This window comes from Ostrea edulis, chromosome 1 (genome assembly GCF_947568905.1).
Source record: "Ostrea edulis chromosome 1, xbOstEdul1.1, whole genome shotgun sequence".
Classification (NCBI taxonomy): domain Eukaryota; kingdom Metazoa; phylum Mollusca; class Bivalvia; order Ostreida; family Ostreidae; genus Ostrea; species Ostrea edulis.
Genome location: NC_079164.1, coordinates 89,728,940 through 89,752,258, shown reverse-complemented (window position 1 = coordinate 89,752,258; position 23,319 = coordinate 89,728,940). Strand labels below are relative to the sequence as shown.

The 23,319-nt window shown below is 35.2% G+C and overlaps 1 protein-coding gene across 3 annotated transcripts in view; it reads right to left on the bottom strand.

The window, feature by feature from the left end:
- The window catches only part of LOC125675383 (tectonic-2-like), a 31,225-nt gene that overhangs the window by 3,163 nt on the left and 4,743 nt on the right, over positions 1–23,319 (bottom strand). The window contains exons 1-11 of one of the 3 annotated variants that reach the window (XM_056165451.1): positions 18,314–18,450; positions 15,603–17,076; positions 12,480–12,583; positions 10,852–11,023; positions 10,243–10,358; positions 9,723–9,973; positions 8,090–8,910; positions 7,750–7,863; positions 3,709–3,826; positions 3,446–3,550; positions 189–380 (exon numbers count right to left, since the gene is read on the bottom strand). In XM_056165451.1, coding sequence (XP_056021426.1) covers positions 189–380; positions 3,446–3,550; positions 3,709–3,826; positions 7,750–7,863; positions 8,090–8,910; positions 9,723–9,973; positions 10,243–10,358; positions 10,852–11,023; positions 12,480–12,583; positions 15,603–15,675 — 2,066 coding nt within the window. In that variant the 5' untranslated portion in view covers positions 15,676–17,076; positions 18,314–18,450. Of the gene's footprint in view, positions 1–188; positions 381–3,445; positions 3,551–3,708; positions 3,827–7,749; positions 7,864–8,089; positions 8,911–9,722; positions 9,974–10,242; positions 10,359–10,851; positions 11,024–12,479; positions 12,584–15,602; positions 17,077–18,313; positions 18,489–23,319 lie in introns of those variants that run through there. The other 2 variants (XM_048913026.2, XM_048913019.2) reach the window with 2 other exon arrangements.

Here is a 23,319-nt window from a genome sequence, read left to right as displayed (position 1 = left end):
AAACTAAAGCTAGCAAAGACTCGCATGGCTAATTGCTCGGTCACAATATTGAAAAGATTTGTAAGCATTTGTTACCCAACTGTTTTACTGTCCGTGTATCTATGATGTTATTTAAGTATTTTTAGATCGATCATTCTTCATTCATCAACAAGCCATTTCAATGAGAATCTTAAGACATTTCACTGTACCTTATGCGAGCACCAATGACTTCATAGATGGCAGTAGCATTGATTTTGCCTGTGACAGCATACATGATGTCCAGGTGAATACCACTAATGATATCTACACAGAGTCCCTGGGCCTCGTACGACAGTTTGCTGTTATTTGTGACATCCTCGATGTTGTCCAGGAATCCGGTGCACACTGCTGAGATATCCTCTCTGTATCGAGATAAAAGTTAAATATACTCCCTGTATTGAGACAAAAGTGGTGTACATATTCTCACATTATCACCAGTTTGAGATCAACATTACCCATGTGAGAGATCAACATTACCCATGTGAGACAGCCATGTGAGATTTTTCTGTCTCACACTGCTGCGACGTCATTTGATTTTGACGTCATATATTTTCCATGATTTACGTTACACGGTGAAGCAAAATATTTTGCATTGTTTTCTTTAAATTTTAATGTAGTATAGCTTTCTGGTGGACAACCTTGGGATTTTTAGTTTACACTTACAGTGTAAACCATTTTCATGTATGCTCTTTCTGCCTATCAAATTAGGTTTTGCATTGAAGTTCAAATGAGGATTTTGATAATTTAAAATTTTCTCAAAGCCCCTGCACTAAACTAAATAGGAGAAAAATAATCCTTCATTATTTACTCGTGTGGGATAGGGAAATTCCACGTCTGGAACAAGATTCGCTGTCTAGGACTTGGCAAAGCCTAATCTTAGACTTCGAATCTTGTCCCCTCAGTGGAATTTCCCTATCCCACACTTGTACTAATGGAGGATTCTATTATTCTCTCTGTATTAAGATACAACTAGTCTATACTCTCTGTATTGAGATAGAACTGGTGTATATATTCTCTCTGTATTGAGATAGAACTGGTGTATATATTTTCTCTGTATTGAGATAGAACTAGTGTATATATTACCTCTGTATTGAGATAGAACTGGTCAGGGGTCGAAATTAACTTTTTCTTCCACAGGCTAATTTTAGCCTGTGGGTAAAAGATCCACAGGCTAAAATGAAAACCTACAAGCTAAAATAAAAACAAGAGGTACTGTGAGCAATGCTCACTAAGAATACCCCCCGCTTACCCCAATCTCCCAAAGGGTGTTGGTAATAGGTATAAACTACCTCTTTTCTGAGTGTAAAAAACAAATGGCATGACAAACCGAACCATATTGCTACTTCGATGTCCAGTGCGCATGACCTTTGACCTTTTGACCCCAAAATCGATAGGGAACATCTTCATCCCATGGGTAGTCCATATGTGTGATATGGTGACTGTAGGTGGAAAGGATAACGCTTTAGAGCCCGGAAACCATATTGCTACTTTGATGTCCAGTGCGCATGACCTTTGACCTTTTGACCCCAAAATCGATAGGGAACATCTTCATCCCATGGGTAGTCCATATGTATGATATGGTGACTGTAGGTGGAAAGGATAACGCTTTAGAGCCCGGAAACCATATTGCTACTTCGATGTCCAGTGCGCTTGACCTTTGACCTTTTGACCCCAAAATCGATAGGGAACATCTTCATCCCATGGGTAGTCCATATGTATGATATGGTGATGGTAGGTGGAAAGGATAATGCTTTAGAGTCCGGAAACCATTGCGTCTACAGACGGACGGACGGACAGACGGACAACCCGATTCCAGTATACCCCCCCCCCCCCCCCCCCCCCACAACTTGTTGCGGGGGGTATAATAAGGAAGCAGTGCTCTTTTTTCATATGTTTTTTTTTAAATCAATGATTTTCCCCACCATTACTGAGCCTAGTGGGTCAACAGGCATCGTTTGGACAAAACACTAATTTACGTAAGTCATATGATGCAATGTTTAGGTCTCTTGACCATCGCACCTCTAATATTCACAACCTGTTTACTGCAGGTATAGATCCAATGTCTTCCAATTTCATGCCACGTCAGGGTTGTCACGAGTAATTTTTCAAAATGAATCCCAGACTCGTGGTTTATAAGCAGCACGATCACGAGTCCCATGATTTTTTTGTTTGTTTTTGTTTTGGGTAATCGCCTACACGGTGAGCAGTGCACTCGTGCCGTGACTACAACCCGACCTCAGTATGAAAATGAATTAATGTAGATAGAAAATTCTGATTAAATTAACTACCGGAAGACTTGAATTCCAAGTATGAGCTTTTTGTTATTCATTTATCTAACAAGAAATCGGAATTTATGTTTTGCCAAGTCAATTTAATCACCCCTATAAGTAAACAGGTCTATATTTTTCATTATAATGCGATGTCCGACCTCTTAAGATTTGTTTGACGCCGAGTTTCTTAAAAAATCATAAAAGAAAATCCGGATAGAAACGGTTGTTGAAATCATTCCTTCCTGTAAGCGTATGTATGATTTTGAGTGCAAGTTTAAGAAAAGCGAATGGCGCATCGCGGCTTAAAACGGATACGATACGATCATGGTTTGTAAATCCCCACTCGCTAAGATTTGCGAGTGTCCACTATTTTTACTCGCTATTTTTCAAATCTACTCGCAATTTGCGAGTATTTCTCGCTAATTTCGAGCCCTGGAACTGGTGTATAATTATATACTCTCTGTATTGAAATAGAATTGGTGTATATTGAGATAATAGTGATGTATATATTCTCTCTGTATTGAGATAGAATTGGTGTATATTGAGATGAAAGTGATGTACATTTCCTCCCTGTACTTCTAGGTCTATGATTGGTCATTCCGGCATTCTATTTTAACCTCTAAGATTTTACATTTTTGGTTTTGTTTGTGTGTTAGTGTATGATGAGTGTTCATTTTCAATGTCTATTTTTATTATGTGGATGTGTGTGTGTGTGTGTGGGTGGGGGGGGGGGGGGGTTTAACAAGATTACTCTAATGCCTGGGTTTCCAATAAAAATTCACCAATGTTCAGATCTTGTGACAGAAAACTAGAGAAAATTGGTTGGTGGAGCTAAGACTCCCTGGCGTGCAGGTTAAATTTCTCAGTTTGTGACAAAAGTGATAATTTGTAAGAATGCTATTAAGGTTTGGGGAATCTTGACGGTTTTAGTCTCTCAACACTCTAGGTTATATTGCATTACATTATTTATACTAAACACAGCTTTAGTTCTGATGACACTGTTTTACAGACTTTGATGCATCTTTACTTGCTGGATGTCTGCCAGTGACTTGGTATTCACAGAAAGCAATGGACATGAGCCACAATGTCTACTAGACTGCTCTACATGGGAACTAGTAAAAGTGATTCCTTGTGTGTCTGAGGGTATCAATACTAACCTTGCAACATCAATCCAGTAACCTAAATTCAAGTAGTTACTGTTACCCAGGCGACCAATTTTGCTTGCTTTCATTAAATGATTCAGTCTGTTGATCAAGGTTTTCCTGTAAATAAAAGTATTGTGGTAATCCAAATCACATGGAGGTCCATTTTCCTTACGCAAAATTTATTGTTTTGTTATTCGGAGAAGCACCTCTTTTCAAGAGTTTAAGATTTTCATGATTATATATTCTGTAAATTTTAGAGTGAATAAAATCCATACCGAACATTTGAACAATTTCTGAGATCATCAAGGGAGAGCTTTACAAGACAACTTGTGGAGACATCTTTTCCAAATTCAATCAACTTTCTCCCAGCACCAAAACACAATCCATTCACACCTAGTAAAAAAGAATAATATCTTTATTAACCAGAACACTAATCCAGCAGAATCCAGTATTATAGTGGATATCTAACATATACTTAACAATACACCTGTGTGACTTATTTACATGATATTTTGTGTCTTATGGAAAGAAGTATAGCGCACTTGGTATGCAATTTCGACTACATAAATACCTTTTTCTTGAATACAATTTTTTACACATATTCTGCTATACAATGTCAGTTTATATTTGTGTTTACAAAAATTACTCAATAAAGATATCTATATGTTGATAGTATCTTTATATAAGCACCGTGATTATATAGAGTATATAGTAGATGTATAAACACAATGGGCCTAAAAAAAATTGCAAACTGTTACAAAAGGCCACCCTAAACCAGAAATAAAACACTGAAATTGTTTTACTTGAGTATGACTGTACATAAGTCCATTTGAGGAAATTTGGTTGAAGGTGGCCCTGCTGTTTAAATTGGCTAAAATATGAAAAAAAAAATCTGTTCTCAAAATTTATCTTGAGACTTAGCAGCCTGTCAAATGTGAAACCTTTAAACTTACATACCTGAGTGGCCTAGTGGTTTAGGTGCTCGGTAATCTTACACTTAAAGCATACATTCCGAGGTGAAGTCCAATATTTTCCTAATTTTTTTCTTTCTTTTTTTTTTTATTTCTTTGCTTTTCATTTTTTGGGTCGTTTTCTAGGGGGGGAGGGGGGGGGTATAAATATGATACATATATTTTAACAAATATTAAATATTAGCCATTTTTATCAGAACTTCCAATATTTGCAAAGTTACAACTTAAAGAAAACTTAAGGAATTTATTCTGAGATCACCAAGTTCCATTTGTTTACACTAACCTGTTCCTGAGTGCACAGGATTTTCAAACCGTAATGTGGCTGACGAAAAGCTAAACAAATACTACAAGAAAAGGGGCACAAATGCACAGCATGTAATAAGTAAAAATAGGTCAAGGGAGGAAAATAACTATTATACAGTTTGACTTCTCAAAAGTAAATATAAAATCAGTATATGCACCCAGGGGAGCATGAGCCGAGTTGCATGGGATACATTGTAAAGCCAGGAATGACGTGGTATATTTATAATTGTGAAGATCTAATTTCAGTTTTAAACTTTTCGAGTTACTGTCCAGAAACCATATTTGTCTGAAGTTTTCAATCTATATTCGGTCACTGTGACCTTGACCTTTGTTCTCCAAAATCAATAGGGGCCTTGCTTTGCTGGTATCCAACAATATATCCAAGTTTCATTTGATTCAAATTAAAAATTTTCAAGTTATCCTCCGGAAACCAAAATCCTTTTGGAATTTTAAATCTATTTTCGGTCACTGTGACCTTGACCTTTGACTCATTTTCTCCAAAATCAATAGGGGTCTTCCTTACCTGGTACATAACAATATCTTTAAGTATCATTTGATTCGGATTTAAACTTTCTGAGTTATCATCCGGAAACCAAATATTTCTGAAATTTTCATTTTATATTCGGTCACTGTGACCTTGACCTTTGACCTTTTTTCTCCAAAATCAATAGGGGTCTTCCTTACCTGTTATCCAACAATATATCAAAGTTTCATTTGATTTGGATTTAAACTTTCGGAGTTATCATCCGGAAACCAAATTTTCCTGAAATTTTCATTCTATTTTCGGTCACTGTGACCCTGACCTTTGATCATTTTTCTCCAAAATCAATAGGGGTCTTCCTTACCTGGTACCCAACAATATATCAAAGTTTCATTTAATTAGATTGTAAACTTTTCGAGTTATCATCCGGAAACCAATTGTTGACGCCCAACCGCCCACCCGCATCACCAAACCAATAGCCGAGTTCAACTTCATTGCAACTCGGCTAAAAATTCATGTAGCAACTGTCATATGATATTTAGGTAAAGCTAAACACTCAAATTACAACCAAAGGCAAATGAACTGATGAAATCTATTAAGGTGCTGCAGTCATGTCAAAAAAAAGACAGTGAGTTAAGTAATGCCATATGTAAAAAGGTTGTTGTGTGATATGAATGCATCTATGAAAATATTGTACTGTTCATCATTCCACATAGGAACATGGTTTATTGATTAAAGAACGACTCATATAAATGTCAGTAATGCTAAACTGCAGCAGTTATTTATCTTGGTTAACGAAGCATTAAAAACGTTAGCCTGAGTGAAATATTCTCAAGAGGGACGTTAAACAATATTCAATCAATCAATCTAAATAATGAAATATTTGTCACTTCCAGTCTCTTTATTGACTATCATCCTAGTCATGTCTTTACCTGAAACACCCTGTATGAAAAAGGATGTACAAAAACTACATTAAGTGATGCGAACCTGCCGACCAGATGTAAATTTTAAAGAAATATTTGAAGTTACTCTAGAGATAAATATTTGTCAATAACATATTTGAAAATCATGTCATACACCTAATCTATTAGGGAGATTTATGGGGAGGGATTGGTACATTTTTATAAATCCAGACATCTGAAACTCCAAAAGGAGACCTAATCATACCATACAAGTTCGTTTCAAAAAAATAAATTTGAAGTACAGTGTATGACATTTCTTTGTTCACTTCTGGTGATGACAGGAAGTGACAGCTGACATGCTTAACCCCGTTACTCACACCCACTACTGGAGGTCAATTAACCACAAAAGTATGGTTTGTAAATCTACTACCATTTCTGAGAAAATTTGCAGATAAAACCTCCTTTTAAAAACAGAAAATCGACAATATTTGCTGACCAGAAGTAAATTTTGAAAACATGAAATAAACATCTAGAGATATTAGCATTCCCTATTATCCCTGAAAGTTTCAAGAAAATCTATTGAACTCTCTTTGAGAAATGATGGCGACAAAAAAAGGGGGAAATGATAATGATAATAAACCATACAATCACTATAAGGTCTTCTGCTGAAAATGGAAGACCTTGATAATAATTAAAGAAACAGAGTAAAAACAATATGTTCTAAAACTTTGTTTGGGGAACATAATTAAAGGCTAGATGCTCTCACATACTCACATACATAACACTTATCATGTATGTGAGTATGTGAGCTGATCTAATATCTAATTTTAATTAGATTGCAGAAATACTGTAGATTCCTAAATAGGCGTGAGAAATTTGCTATCGCGTAATTTCGCAGGAGACATCACTTATGAAATAAAATTATTCACTTTTATTTTTCTGTTGTTAAAATACATAGTAGAGCTCTTGATTAACAGGCGACACGCGAATTCATGTTTACACGATTTGACGTATACGAGTCATTTCGCCATATTAAATAAAGAAATGAAATAAAGAATCTACGGTAGCCATTTTCAACATAATTGAGTAAAACTTTAATACAATGTGCAATGTACATATTAGTGTTAAAAAATCTGAAAAAATTCATAATCCATAATCGGTCATAATCGGAAGAACTGTTTCGATCAATGATCAATATAATCGGTATTTACATGTAATCAGTATTTACATGTAGTTAATGTTTATTACTTTTGGGGTTATTTCTATTTAGTTTTATGATCGGTGCAGCATACACACTAGCTGGTGTCACTGAATTCCCACTTTTCAATGTGGAGTCCACTCTGACTCTCCCTCACACATGTCTCGATATAAAAGCGGGATTAACAGTCAGATGAATCTCGGATTAGATACTATTAGTGTACAGGCAACAATTGATTATGAAAAATAGAATCGATCATCAGAATCGAAGAGCAAAAATGATCGACAATCGATTGTCAGCGACAATCGTTTCATCACCAGTACATATACTTGATAAACGCTTTGAAATTGTTTTTTAAAAAACTTTCGTGTCCTTAAAAATGTATCAAAAATAAGGTTTTAAGAAATCTTTGGATGTGTTCTCTTTGATTAAGAGACAAATCCACAGAAGCAATACTATACCCGTGTCCCACACCGCTATCTGCTGAGATGTATTGGTGTTTATGTACAGGAAAGAGTTATCTGTCAGGTTGGTGATCTCTACTCCACTCTGTAGGAGTTTACCAAAGTCATAACCTAAAACAGGCAAATCCATGATATTAGAAATCCCATCAATAGTGCTGGATTTTCATTTGAACTATTTAAAATCATTTTATCGATAATTCAGATGTTTTCTAAGCTGATGGTCAAAATGCAACCAAACCCTTTGCTATTAAAATGATACTCTATTATTTCTAAAAAAAAAAAAATCATAGTACAAAAGACTAGTAGTTTATCAGTTGATGAAGTTTTAATTGCAGACCTGTTGAGCGATCAAATGCCGTTGTGACTTCTCTGTAGTTATCGGAGGCTACAGTTCCATTGGCATCATACTGATGATTAAAGTTGGCTTGGTATTTCTGGGTGATCTCTACTGGAGCTGCACCTGTCGACAGTGGAACATTTCCCAGAAGAACTGTGGCATTCAGCCTGACAATCCTAGAACCTTTCCACTCAAATTCATACTTCACATCCAAAACAACATTCTCACAAGTGGCGCCATTGATGGTGGGCACTGGTGGGCATGTGGTGCCATCATCAAAGGCACACCGAGTTCCTCTAGTGGTCTCTGCTGTGTCTACTATCACATTTTCTTCACAAATGTAGTTCCCACAGACATCCAAACAACTTTCATCAGTAGGTAGAGTGAAGTTAAATAATGTTGATGTTGTGACATCTGGAATGTTGGAATTTATATCCTTTACGTATCCTGAGAAATCGGATGTACAGAAATATTTCACATCAGTTTCTGTTGCAGTGGTATCTGATGGGCTACCTTGGATTGAGAAGGCATTTGGACAAGATGGACCTATTGTGCTGGAGGACTGAATGTAAAACAAGGTACTAAACACACTAGCACTGTTGCACATATCGCGCGTCAGAGTGAAAGTGCAGTCTGACTGTTGGTCCATTAGGTAGCGAACAGGTGCTGTGGTCAGACACTGGCCTGACAGAATTCTCTGGGGAAGGGTCACTGTCCCCACTCTCATAGGATCTCCTGAATTCACGGAGGGCTTGATGGATCCGACAGACACGCCTGTTTTATAGGGGGTGTCTGCTTGGTTTGCAGACGAAGTGGTGGGACTGAAATGAAAATGCACAGATTAAAAATTCAGCATCTTTAACTCTTCTCTATATTTTTATGTCCAAATAAGATACAAATGTTATGATAAAAAACAACAGATAGCTTTAAATTACATCATAGGTAAATGACTAAAAATTTAGAATATTATCTCCATTGCACATATGAGATTGTGTCCTTACATTGAGCTGTAAAATGTTCATCATAAAATTGTCAGATGTACAATATACAGGTGTATATAAATATATACATCTAGTATCTAAATACTAGTAATATACTACTGGCATGAATAGAAACTCTGATGCTAGTAACATACTATTGGTATGAATAGAAACTCTCTGAATACTAGTAACGTACTATCTATATGAATAGAAACTCTCTGTATACTAGTAACATACTATCTGTATGAATAGAAACTCTCTGTATACTAGTAACGTACTATCTGTATGAATAGAAACTCTCTGAATACTAGTAACATATTATCTATATGAATAGAAACTCTCTGTATACTAGTAACATACTATTGGTATGAATAGAAACTCTCTGAATACTAGTAACGTACTATCTATATGAATAGAAACTCCCTGAATACTAGTAACATACTATCTGAATGAATAGAAACTCTCTGAATACTAGTAACATATTACTATCAGCATGAATAGAAACTCCCTGAATACTAGTAACATACTATCTGTAAGAATAGAAACTCTCTGAATACTAGTAACATACTATCTGAATGAATAGAAACTCTCTGTATACTAGTAACATATTACTATCAGCATGAATAGAAACTCCCTGAATACTAGTAACGTACTATCGGTATGAATAGAAACTCCCTGATGCTAGCTTGTTGTTCAGTGCCTCTATATTGCTGATGGTGGAGGAACCAGCATAGTAAAAACCAATAAGGGCGTTGTACTCCCTCTCCACACACATGAGGGGGAACCAGTCCTCTTTCTGGGGATGTGAGGATTTACAGTAATACTCAGGGTAGGAGGCAGCCTGACCCCCAAGGAGACCACTGATACAGCCCCGAAAGGAACTCCTATCTGAAGTGGTACAGTCCTACAACAATTAACACATTCTATACACACATGTACACAAGCATTGGAGTGATGATTTTTAAAACTCAGTCAGAAACACACCATGCATTTGTAGACTTTTAGTAATAGTATTAACAATAATTGTATCATGAATCATATATTCCCTGAACTTTAAAAAAAATTGAACAAGTTTCCAAATTTGCTAATAATCACTTGAAAGTGTAAATTTTACATATTTCAGAAATGCCTAAAATGGCAATTCTTTTCCAATCAATAATTTTTTGACCTTACATTATCACAACAGCAATCCATGTCACAGGCATTCTGGGTAATATCACATGGGCATGGTGATATATTGACAAAGGCTGGATTCCTGTATGGTGTCCCGGAGTTTACATTCACTTCAGCTAAATATACATGTACTTTTTATATACAATGTAAGAATACATATGTTGTTAATACCTAGGACACTTTGAAATTAATTGACCACCCTGATCAAATCTATTGTATTTAAATGACATAAAAATATTTCTAATAAATTCTCAAATACCCATTTTAAACTCCCCCATTCAATATATTGACCAGATAAATTTCTACATTTCTGCATAGGGTTAATATTCTATGATACTAGTATATAATACATTCCGATTAAATCCTCCCCTTTACTTCTCTTTGCTTGGTGAGCCTAGAAGAATTTAAGTCCTGGTGCAAATTTACCATAGTGAAGTTATCTTAGATATGATTAAATATCTACTTGAAGTATCTAAAAATCGTCAATATTTCCACATATTTTACGATTGATATAAAATTTTGAAGATTACTGATATTGATTGATGTTTTATACAATGCATATCAGAGCTGATAATTTTGACATTGGATATCATTAAGTTTTTGGTGTACCTGCAGCTTGTGTCCAGTCAATGGTCCTGTTCTTGTTGAGGTCAGCCACCACCACTGTGGCAGCCTGGAGGTTTGGCAGCCCTGTGGTGCAGCAGCTGACCACTACATACTCCCTCACAAATGCAGTGGCTGCCAAGTTCCTGGACACTTTGACAGGCTGATGGTATATTTTCTGAAAATCAAACAATGAAAGTTCTATTACACAGGACTTTGCAAAGGATACTCCCTACATTTTGAACAATGTTAACTTTTCTCATTCCTAAGAGGCAACCAATCTGACTTTCTTTATTTCATTACTCAGTAATTGACTTGTATATCAGTTTGAATTCTTAATCCTTTCGCACTCATCCCAATTAGTATTCCGTTCTAGATTGCATCCTGTCGGTGACACATTCTAAATTGACATTATCCAAATCCCCATCAGTAACATGGACTAACTCAGGCAACTAACAACTCCATTAGCAATCTCGACTAAATCAACATAATCACATCCCACCTGTGACCTGTTTTAAATTGCCATACTTGCATCTCCATCAGTAACCAGTTCTAACTTCACATACTTACATTCGCATCAGTCATCTGTTCTAAATTCACATACTTACATTCGCATCAGTCATCAGTTCTAAATCACTAACATCTCCATCAGTAACCAGTTCTAAATTCACATACTCATACCATTATTGGTAACCTGTTCTAAATCAGCATACCCATTCTAAATCTCCATCAGTTACATTCTAAATCTCCATCAGTTACCCATTCTATATCTCCATCAGTTACATTCTAAATCTCCATCAGTTACATTCTAAATTTTCATCAGTTACCCATTCTAAATCTCCATCAGTTACCCATTCTAAATCTCCATCAGTTACATTCTAAATCTCCATCAGTTACCCATTCTAAATCTCCATCAGTTACATTCTAAATCTCCATCAGTTACCCATTCTAAATCTCCATCAGCTACCTTCTAAATCTCCATCAGTTACCCATTCTAAATCTCCATCAGTTACCCATTCTAAATCTCCATCAGTTACATTCTAAATCTCCATCAGTTACCTTCTAAATCTCCATCAGTTACCCATTCTAAATCTCCATCAGTTACATTCTAAATCTCCATCAGTTACCCATTCTAAATCTCCATCAGTTACCCATTCTAAATCTCCATCAGTTACCCATTCTAAATCTCCATCAGTTACATTCTAAATCTCCATCAGTTACCCATTCTAAATCTCCATCACTTACATTCTAAATCTCCATCAGTTACATTCTAAATCTCCATCAGTTACCCATTCTAAATCTCCATCAGTTACATTCTAAATCTCCATCAGTTACCCATTCTAAATCTCCATCAGTTACATTCTAAATCTCCATTAGTTACCCATTCTAAATCTCCATCAGTTACATTCTAAATCAGCATACGTCTCCATCAGTAACCTGGACTAAGTCCGTATACTCACTCTCCATCAGTAACCTGGACTAAGTCCGTATACTCACTCTCCATCAGTAACCTGGACTAACACTTTCCATCAGTAACCTGGACTAAGTCCGTATACTCACTCTCCATCAGTAACCTGGACTAAGTCCGTATACTCACTCTCCATCAGTAACCTGGACTAAGTCCGTATACTCACTCTCCCAGGCTGTAGAGCAGGCACCTCCAGAACTCCCCAGTCAGGATTTGTGGGTACTGATGTAGTAGTTTGAATTGGAGCAGAAGTTGTCACATTAGGGTCAACTGAAAAATGAACACGAAAACAATGTACTGTATGTATATATGTATGAATGAGAATCATCTTTTCATATAAAGCATCATTCGAGCAATGATGAAAATACCAGTAACATACCAGAAAATTGGGAATATCAAAAATCAATTTACTAGTACAGATTGATTATTTCATCTGATTGCAAATCTTTCATATGGAATTTAATCCATTATTGACATAGTCTTGTGTGCACTATCAAGGTATTTTTCAAATTTTATAGGAAAAAGATAAACTTTAAAAAGACCTTATCACCATGCCAACGACCTTATGCCAATCAACCAATATAGTAAACTCATTAGTATTCATTTAGCATTTAATATAAACACACACACATGTACACAAACTATAATTGTAATTTAGGTAAATGGCCTCTACCTGAGCACTGCAAACTCTTTATTGCATTCAAAGAATGCTGTTTAATCACCAGGGCCCAGTTGCACAAAAGTTAATTAATTTTAACTGACAGTTAACATCTACTTAACACTATGTGAATGTACGAGCTAATGACAATATCCCTGTTAAAATCATAACCTTTGTGCAACTTGGTCCTGCATGATTACATGATAAGTACATGCACATATATCTACAGTACACCCAAGCCATGCAACTCATACAAATCAAAAATAGATCTAGTCAGATTAATGGTCATTTCATTTCTTCAACTGAAAATACTTCAATTTTATACTTTTATACAGAAGTTAGTAAAATTATCTTTTCTATTAAACTGAGATTTAAGGAATATGTGGACTGCATTGACTGACTGTGGACCCCAGTAAATTGCACGAAAAACAAGAGAAATGAATTAAATTATAGAATAATCCATTTTCTTATACTCATGTGATTCTCCCTTATCTAAACTGTAATTTTATAAATTATATAAATTTAAAGTTTGTTTATACAAAGAATGAAGCCAAAGTTCAAGGTATTGGGTCATAATGTTTTCTCAATTCCCCAAAGAAATGGGGGTTATTCACATTTTCAGTGCATTTGTGTGTGGTTATCTGATGTACTGTAAGGAGTGGTTGATATTGTACTACAGTATATTGGATAAGATACCACTCCGAGTGGAAGTGAGATTCCGCATTAACAAGTAATGAATAGGCTTTATCAAATCTTCTTAATCATATATTCAAAGAACAAGTTTATTCAAAGTTTATAACGACTTTAACAGACATTTATGAGGATTTAAAGGGACTGATCGATTCACGATTTTCTCCCAAATTTTGTTTTCCACTTTTGATGAACAAAATCTACTGTTCAATGTGTTTAACGGGTTTCACAAAAAATTAAGGGTATACATTAAAGGGACTGATTCACGATTTCCCCTAAAATTTTCTTTTTCACTTTTAATGATCAAAATCTACTGTCTAATGTGTTTAAAAGAGTTCACATAAAAATTAAGGTTATACATTATCACAGAAGTTCATTTTTGAGAGTTTATTATTTGTTTTGTAAACAAAGATTGCAGTATGTTATTGTTTACGAAATTTTTAAAAGAAATGGATATCAATCTAAGTTTATTATATCTTTCGCATTTCAAGCATTTTTGGGGTAAAATGTGTCATCTAAAAGTTAAAATTTGTGACTATGCAAAATTAAGGTGCTTTATATTACAAAATCAATATTTCACTTGTTTGTTTGTATACATAAAAAGACTTGAGTCTTTGTTTACGTAACTCAGATTTAAGGCTAAAATTTTGCTTTTATTCTTGCATTCAGAAGGTCAAAATTTTGGCTCTCAACATTAAATGAGTTATATTTGTAATGTTTACCATCAAAAATGAAAATTATTTTAATCAAAAATCGTGAACCAGTCCCTTTAACACAGATGCTCATTTTAGGGAGTTTATTATTTTGTAAACAAAAATTGTGGTATGTTATTGTTTACGAAGTTTTCAAAAGAAATGGATATCGATCTAAGTTTATTATATCTATCACATTTCCAGTCTTTTTTTTTTAGGTAAAACATGTCATCTAAAAGTTAAATTTATGACAAAATTAGGGTGCTTTATATTACAAAATTAACATTTCAATGGTTTGTTTTTAAACATAAATAAACTTGAGCCTTTGTTTACATAACACAGAGTTAAGGTTAAAAAATTGCAATCATTCTTGCATTCAGAAGGTCAAAATTTTGTCTGTCAACATTAAATGAGTTATATTTGTAATGTTTAACATTAAAACTGAAAAATATTTTGTTTCAAAAATCGTGAACCTGTCCATTTAAAGGCCATAGAAGACAATACTAAAAATTGGAATAATTTTTTTTTTTGGTGCCTGTTTAATTACGGATGACATATATGTCAGTAACTAAACAAATTAGCAACGTAACCCCCACTTCAGTCCATTGAAGAATCGCAATACAGGTATGATGACTTATCTTCCTTTGTTGATGATTTCAATTGACCCATTTTGAAACACTGATTATCTAATCAAAGGTAAAAACATTGGAAATGTAAATATTCTCAACTAAATCCCAGAGAAATCTGCATGCATGCATTGAAATTAATTTGAAGCTATGATGCTACACACAAACACCTCCACTCTTATGATGTCACAAAAATGGGAAATGTAGAATGATTATCATGAAACAATTTTTTTTAGCTATCACCTTTCTCCTTCAATTTTTTAATATTATAGATAATTAGTTTGGTATTTTTAACATAGATTTGTGTTACGATGTTGATATTCACAGGGGGAAAACTACCACTAAAATCTGTCTTCTATGACCTCTAAGCAGGGGTAGTCGGATAAAAAGGATCCCAATACTATTTTAAGTGCACTCATCCTTTCTGAAGGCTATGTGCTAACTGCAAATCATATAGTCCAACAAAGCATAATTGTCATACAATTTTAAGTTGCATCAAATCATTGAAATACTGGTATGATAAAATTATGGGAGTACATTTTGCATTTGTAATGATGTAAAAATGCTAGTGAAAAAAATTAAGTTCAAAAGTCTATCACCACAGCTTGTGCAATACCACTTACCGTTTATTTCAGTTCCAGGGATACATTGTTGTGTTTGATGAAAGAGAAGAAAAGTTTGTCTTCTTGTGAGCATACAACACAAATAATCTTTCTGGTTTTATACAACAAATTCTTTGGATATGAATTTCTATTTGATGGTGGGGGACTCAGATTTGGAAAAATGCTAAAACTATCGGTACTTTTATTAATTTCTTTGGGCATTAAATTTTGTGGTTTTGCCCCTCCCTCCTCTAGTTTGTTTTAAAATCTTGTGGATAGCTTTCCTACATTTTTCCCTTTTCAATAAAAGCTTAATTTCATTATCTTCCCTCAGCACAAAAAACATGACTATATAGGATGAAACCACAGTACACAGTAATTGTTTTTGGTGTTTAAAGTTCCATTATCGTCATGGTGATACAATCATAGATACAATGCAAACAGGAAAATGATCAAATCATAATGTGCGACTAAACAAAATAAGCGATTTCACATCTTTTATAACATACCTTGGAACGTTCAGAGAATTTTTTTTATTAACATACAAAATTATATGAGTTTTTGACATTACATATTGATCATGCCTTGCACTCATACAAACAAAGAAGCCTCAGAAGGTTGCCAATATCCACCCATGTTAAAAATCACTATAAAATGAAATTACAAAGTTTGAAGTCTTTAATTAAAAAGATAGTGAAATTAAGGATTTGTAAGGCACATCTTGATGAATGTAGTCTGCAAACAAGGCCAAAGTTTCAAATCAAATGAATCCTCAAAAAGACAAATCAATTTGATTGTCATTAGAAATTGTAGTTTCTGGAAAATTTACCTGCACATACTCTACAAGCGTGTTTAGCCTATGTGGGATTTCTAATTATTCAGGCATAACTAGCTTGGACATTCAGTTGGAAAGTACATCAACTATGTATGTTTGTAATATGTATCCAAGATGCATCGTACATGCAATCTTAACCAATGTCAATGCCCCATTCACTGACTTGGATCTTCTGTAAAACTACTCACTCATCAAATAACAAGATTGCTACACGTATCCCTCATAATGCCCCCCGCCAACGCAAAAAAAAAATTTCAAGCACAAGAGTCCCATTAACTCCTGCAAGATTTGTTGAATCAAAATGGCGGCGCAATATGATCAACTACATATGGTGACTAACAATTCTGCAAAATTTGAATGAAATCCAGTGAGCGGTTTCGGAGGAGCTGCGTCCACTAAGTGTTCCTATAGTGTAGCATGTACAAATTCAACAAAGTCCCTTAACTCCTGTAAAGTCTGCTGAATCATAATGACAGCACACTTTTGGTGATTAACAATCCTACATATTTTGAACAAAATCCGTGGAGTGGTTTTGGAGGAGTTGTGCCCACAACGTCAAGTGGGACTGACAGACAGACACCCGTATTTCTATATCCCCTTCTGCATCCCCCCTTGTGATCCCACCCTCCCCTGGAGGCCATGATTTGAACAAACTGAAATCTGAAATATGTCAGAAAGCTTTCATGTAAATATCAGCTTGTCTGGCTCAGTGGTTCTTAAGAAGATTTTTCAAGATTTTCCTTTTATATTTGTATGTAAAACTTTGATCCCCTATTGTGGCCCCATCCAAATCCCAGGGGCCATGATTTGCATTATGTCAGGAAGCTTTCATGTAAATCTCAGCTTTTCTGGCTTAGTGGTTATTGAGAAGAAGATTTTTAAGGATTTATCCTACATGTATATATTAGTATCTGCATGCATTATGTCAGGAAGCTTTCATCAGTATTTCTGCCTCAGTGGTTCTTGGGAAGAAGATTTTTAAAGATTTGTCCTATATATTTGTATATAAAACTTTGATCCCCTATTGTGACCCCATCATACCCCCAGGGGCCATGATTTGAACAAACTTGAATCTGCACTATATAAGGAAGCTTTCATGTAAATCTCAGCTTTTCTGGCTCAGTGGTTCTTGAGAAGAGGATTTTTAAAGATTTATTCTATATATTAGTATGTAAAACTTTGATCCCCTATTGTGGCCCCATCCAACCCCCGGGGGCCATGATTTGAACAAACTTAAATCTGCACTATGTCAGGAAGCTTTTTATGAAAATTTCAGCTTTTCTGGCCCAGTGGTTCTTGAGAAGATTTTTAAATGACCCCACCCTATTTTTGCATTTTTGTGATTATCTCCCCTTTGAAAGGGACATGGCCCTCATTTGAAGAAACTTGAAAGCCCTACACCCAAGGATGCTTTGTGGCAAGTTTGGTTGAAATTGGCCCAGTGGTTCTTGAGAAAAAGATGAAAATGTGAAAAGTTTACGATGCCAACGACAGACAATGGACAAAATTTGATCAGAAAAGCTCAACAGGCCTCACTTGAGCCTTCGGCTCAGGTGAGCTAAAAATACAAGGCACAAGCATGGAAAGACAATTAGAGATAGACAGATGGGTCAATCACTATTGGATGTGCTTTATCACAACCACAAGAATAACAAAACTATGTTAATAACTTCAGAATCTGGGAACTCCTATAAAAAGACATTTCATCATAGTACATATATTTATTGGATGCAATTCTGATGTACATGTCAGACACATAAAGCAAAGGGATTGTTGACTGCACGGGGAAGGGACATTGTCCCTAGTTCAGCAACACCTTATTAATTTTATGTCTCTTTACATGTTCAGTGTAAATTCACTATAAGTTTGTGTTTTGACCATGCAGGGTACCACCCACCTGTTACAGAAGAGTCTGTGGTGACTGTGGCAGCCGTGGTGACAGGGGTGGGAGCTGTGCCACATGGAGGATTGTTGATGGCACTCTCAGCTCCTGCGCTGGAGGTAAATAGATCAGCCTGACAACTCAAGGGTATGGAAATATTGGTGGGAGAGTTCGTGATCAGAACTAACAGCTACAAAAATAAGAGGTCCATCGTCTACACTCACTCTACAGCATTCAAATGAATTAACTTGCTCTTACTGAGAAATAAATCTCAAACTGCTAAGCCAATGACTGTGATTTTAACAAACTTAAGAAAATGTCTGTGTAATAATCTGTTACTTGAAAATTTGAACCATCATTTTCTCATGAGAAAGGTTTTTTTTAAAAAAAACCAGCTGTCTTTTTATTTCTGCATGAATGTAAAGTAGGGCATGTTGTAGTGAACATATATTACAATCACATTTATAAGAATGCCTCTATATCATACTGACAAACAAGTGTTGTCTTTGAAATTGTTTTCTTGCATACTCTTTTTGGTTATCCAAACAATAATAAAAAGAAAATGGAAATAGATTGGACACACATTGAGGAAAAAGAACAATGTGACAAATCATGCTTTAGACTGGAACCCTCAGGGTCACCGAAAGAGAGGCAGGCCAAAAATCACCTGGCGAAGAGATTTTACCTCTGAAATACAGAAAATAGGAAAGACATGGGGAGAAATAAAGAAGCTGGCCAAAGACAGACAGAAGTGAAAAGCTGCAGTAGACGCCCTATGCTCCCCCCCCCCCCCCCCCCTCCCCCATGCTGGGATGAAGTGGATTAAGTCATATTCTTTTTTAAAACTTAACAAGGTTTGCACCTGAGGTGTATTGTATTGTCAATCATTTTAGAATTTCATACTGAAGAAGAATTATAAAATCAAAAATGAAAAATAGGGATCATATATAATGCTTGTTGTTGAGCTACAGTGTATCAAACCTTTCTGAAGTCAAATATCACTTTTGATTTATTTTTCATAAACTGGTTGTCCAGTGGTGACATCATTACAATTTAATGACAATTACATTAAATAAATTTATGCATACTCATGTCTTCTAACAATTTAGATATGAAAAAGTTGAATACTAAGTGGCTGTGACCTTGCAACCATTACGCATGAGAAGACTGCTTGAAAAAAGTTCAAGGAGCTGCTACCAGTCCTGACATCATGCCACCTGCTGTACAAGACCTGTGAGACCTGGGCACTGACCAAGCCAAATCTCCATCGCCTACAGCACAATGACAGGGCCATGATTAGACAGATCTGCAACATCAAGCCAGAAGATATGGCCACTGTAGGTTCAATTGAATTGCTGGGGCTGCTTGATCTCGATGACCTTGACCTCATCTTAAGGGAAAGGAGACTTTGCTGGTATGGCCAGCAGTGCAGTCAAGTACGCTCTCAATATACAAGTTCCTGGTAGGCGTAGAGTTGGTTGGCCAATGCTATCATGGAGAGAGCTGATGGAGAAAGATCGTAGAGAATGGAAGCTCTCTACTGCCGACCCTCATGATTGAAAAACAAGAGGCCCAAGGGCCTAGAATCGCTCTTCTGATAAATTGTACAACCCCACCATTTCTATTCTTAACCTCTTAGTATTCTAAATCTTTACTTAAATCCTAATAATTCAAAAAAAGTAGGTCAATGTGACCTACTTTTTGGTTTACACATTTTGAGAACCCAAGAAATATCAACTGACAAAGTTTGATGATTTTAAGCCAATTAGTATCTGAATATTGAAATATAGCTGTCAAATTCCAATCGTAGGTCATGGTGACCTACTTTTTGGTCAGCGAACTCCGAACATGCAAGACCCATCAACTGACAAAGTTTGATGACTGTAGGTCAAATAGTATCTGAAATATATAAATATAGCCGTCAAATTCCAAAAGTAGGTCAAGGTGACCTACTTTTTCGTCAACACCCTTCAAACATGCAAGACCCAACAACTGACAAAGTTTGATGACTGTAGGTCAAATAGTATCTGAAATATATAAATATAGCCGTCAAATTCCAAAAGTAGGTCAAGGTGACCTACTTTTTCGTCAACACCCTTCAAACATGCAAGACCCAACAACTGACAAAGTTTGATGACTGTAGGTCAAATAGTATCTGAATTATATAAATATAGCCGTCCAATTCCAAAAGTAGGTCAAGGTGACCTACTTTTTGGTCAACACCCTTTGAACATGAAAGACGCATCAACTGACAAAGTTTGATGACTGTAGGTCAAATAGTATATGAAATATATAAATATAGGTATCCAATTCCAAAAGCAGGTCAAGTTGACCTACTTTTTGGTCAAAACCCTTTGAACATGCAAGACCCATCAACTGACAAAGTTTGATGACTGTAGGTCAAATAGTATCTGAAATATATAAATATAGCCGTCAAATTCCAAAAGTAGGTCAAGGTGACCTACTTTTTGGTCGACACACTCCGTAGACTCAAGATGCATCAACTGTCAAAGTTTGATGATTGTAGGTCAATTAGTGACTGAAATATATAAATATAACTGTCAAATGCCAAAAGTAGGTCACAGTGACCTACTTTTTGGTCGATACACTTAGAAGACTCAAGATGCATCAACTGACAAAGTTTGATGATTGTAGGTCAAATAGTGTCTGAAATATAGTAATTTAGCTGTCAAATACCAAAAGTAGGTCACGGTGACCTACTTTTTGGTCGACACAAACCGAAGACTGAAGACGCATCAACTGACAAAGTTTGATGATCCTAGGTTTTACAGTGCCCAAAATATGCATCTAAAATTGAAAATGTGAAATTTGAATATTTGCAAAATTCAAAAAGTAGGTCACTGTGACCTACTTTTTTATAAATATGTTTCAAGGCCTCAAGATGCATCAACTTACAAGATTTGATGATTCTAAACCTCTCGGTATTTGAAATAACAACTTAAAATATATCTATAAATGATAAGCCATAAAATTCAGAAAGTAGGTCACGGTGACCTATTTTTCAGTTGACACATTTCAAGGTCCCATGATCCACCAACTGACAAGTTTTGATGATCATAGGCTTCAAAGTGTCCAAGATATGCATCAAAATTAATTTTAAAATAAATACCTGCAAAATTCAAAAAGTAGGTCACCGTGACCTACTTTTGAGACAACTTGACACAAGGTCCTAAGATGCATCAACTGTCAAAATTTGATGATCCTAGTCCTTATAATGACTAAAATATCTAAGATTTAAGGAATTTAAAAAATTTTTTAATTTAGGTCAAATTTGAAGTGACCTTGAGACCACGCCCTTTGCCCCAGGGTAATGCCTTGAACAATTTTTAATCTACAACATATCCTCATCCTTATGTGTAAGTTTGGTGATAATCTGCCCTGTGGTTCTTGAGAAGAAGATTTTTTAGCAACCACTACTTTTGTTTGTATTTTCCTGATTATCTCCCCTTGTTAAAGGGTCACATCCCTCTATTTAGTATGTATGAAAGCCCTTGGGCCAATGATACCCTGTAACAAATTTGAAAAAAAATGGCCAAGGGGTTCTTGAGTTATAGCCCTTTTTCTAAAAAGTTTACGCACACCGCACAAATGGCCATAGCATTAGCTCTTTGAGCCTCTGGCTCAGAAGAGCTAAAAATGGAGATCTGATGTGAGATCTGCCATGCATGCAGCCAGCCAGATACCTGTAAGGGAGCCCACTAGTGTGGACAATACCCGTACATCTGCACGTAAATAAAAGCGACAACAACAACTAGTAAATCTAATAAACAATGAACTTTTTGTTCTTAAAATATGCTCACACATAATTCCTCATATACGGTGAAATAAGGTGTTGAAAAGAGCAGTCTAAAAGTACATTCATTTTCTAGATTTTTCCATAACTTTCCTCAACAATTGAGAAAGAACTTAAAAAACAGGAATTATAGATCAAATGTTTTAAATCATTGGTCTAAAAACAAAATTTACATGCAAAATTTCTGGTTAATTAATTCAGAGGTTTATTTTTTAGAATTGGTATTGTTTGAAATAAAATCATTACACATATATGATATCAACAAAATCAAATTATGAATTAGAAAGTCTCTATTAATTGCATTATCAGTGTGCGAAATTAACCATGGACCGATAGACAATGTCTATAGAAAATCGAGTTGGTCTATAATAATCAAAATAGCTATAGACCGACTTGTCTATAGGAATTCTGAGTAAATAACTTATTAAACATATATCAGCTTATATGTATTACGCTGATGTTTCTTTTCACCCCTTAACTGTAATAAAATGTTCCACAATGTAATTACAAATCATTCAAATCAGTTTATTCCATTTTCGACAGGGGGGGGATCAATTTGATATTTACTTCAATGGTCACCATTTTTGTACAAATTTGGAATGTCCTCTTTTGAACGGTTAAAATATGTGGAAGGTGCATGCCCTGGAATCAAACGGAAAGCGGTCAGTACAACAAGTTCCAGCAAGGCTAAAGTCACAGAAAATCATGAGAAAACGAAACATAGTAGAAGTACGTGACTTAAATGAAGAATCAGACAGAGAAACTGAGCTGTAACAAAATGAAAAAGAAAACGGAATTCTAATTGAAAAGCTTGTGCATGAAATTGAAAAAGATTATAATTAAACTATGAATGAATTACCCAATCAAATTTGTGTCTATTATTTATTTTTTAATAACATTGAATATTGCATGTTCAATTTTGGTCTATAAAAATTTGTTGTGGTCTATAGGAAATGAAATGACTATGGACCAAAAGTCTATAGGACTTTAAAGTTAGTTTCGCACACTGCATTATAATTACATAAAACTGAAATACATGTGTAGGGATATAAATATTGACAAAATATAATAAGAAATGGTTCATTATATCTTAAATGAAAAATTTAGGCAGATTTATAGATTTCTGATAAAAATAAAAACTTTCCATCACAAAATAGAGTCCTTTCTAAACCCTTTATAAGTTAGAAATGACATCAATTTTTAAACT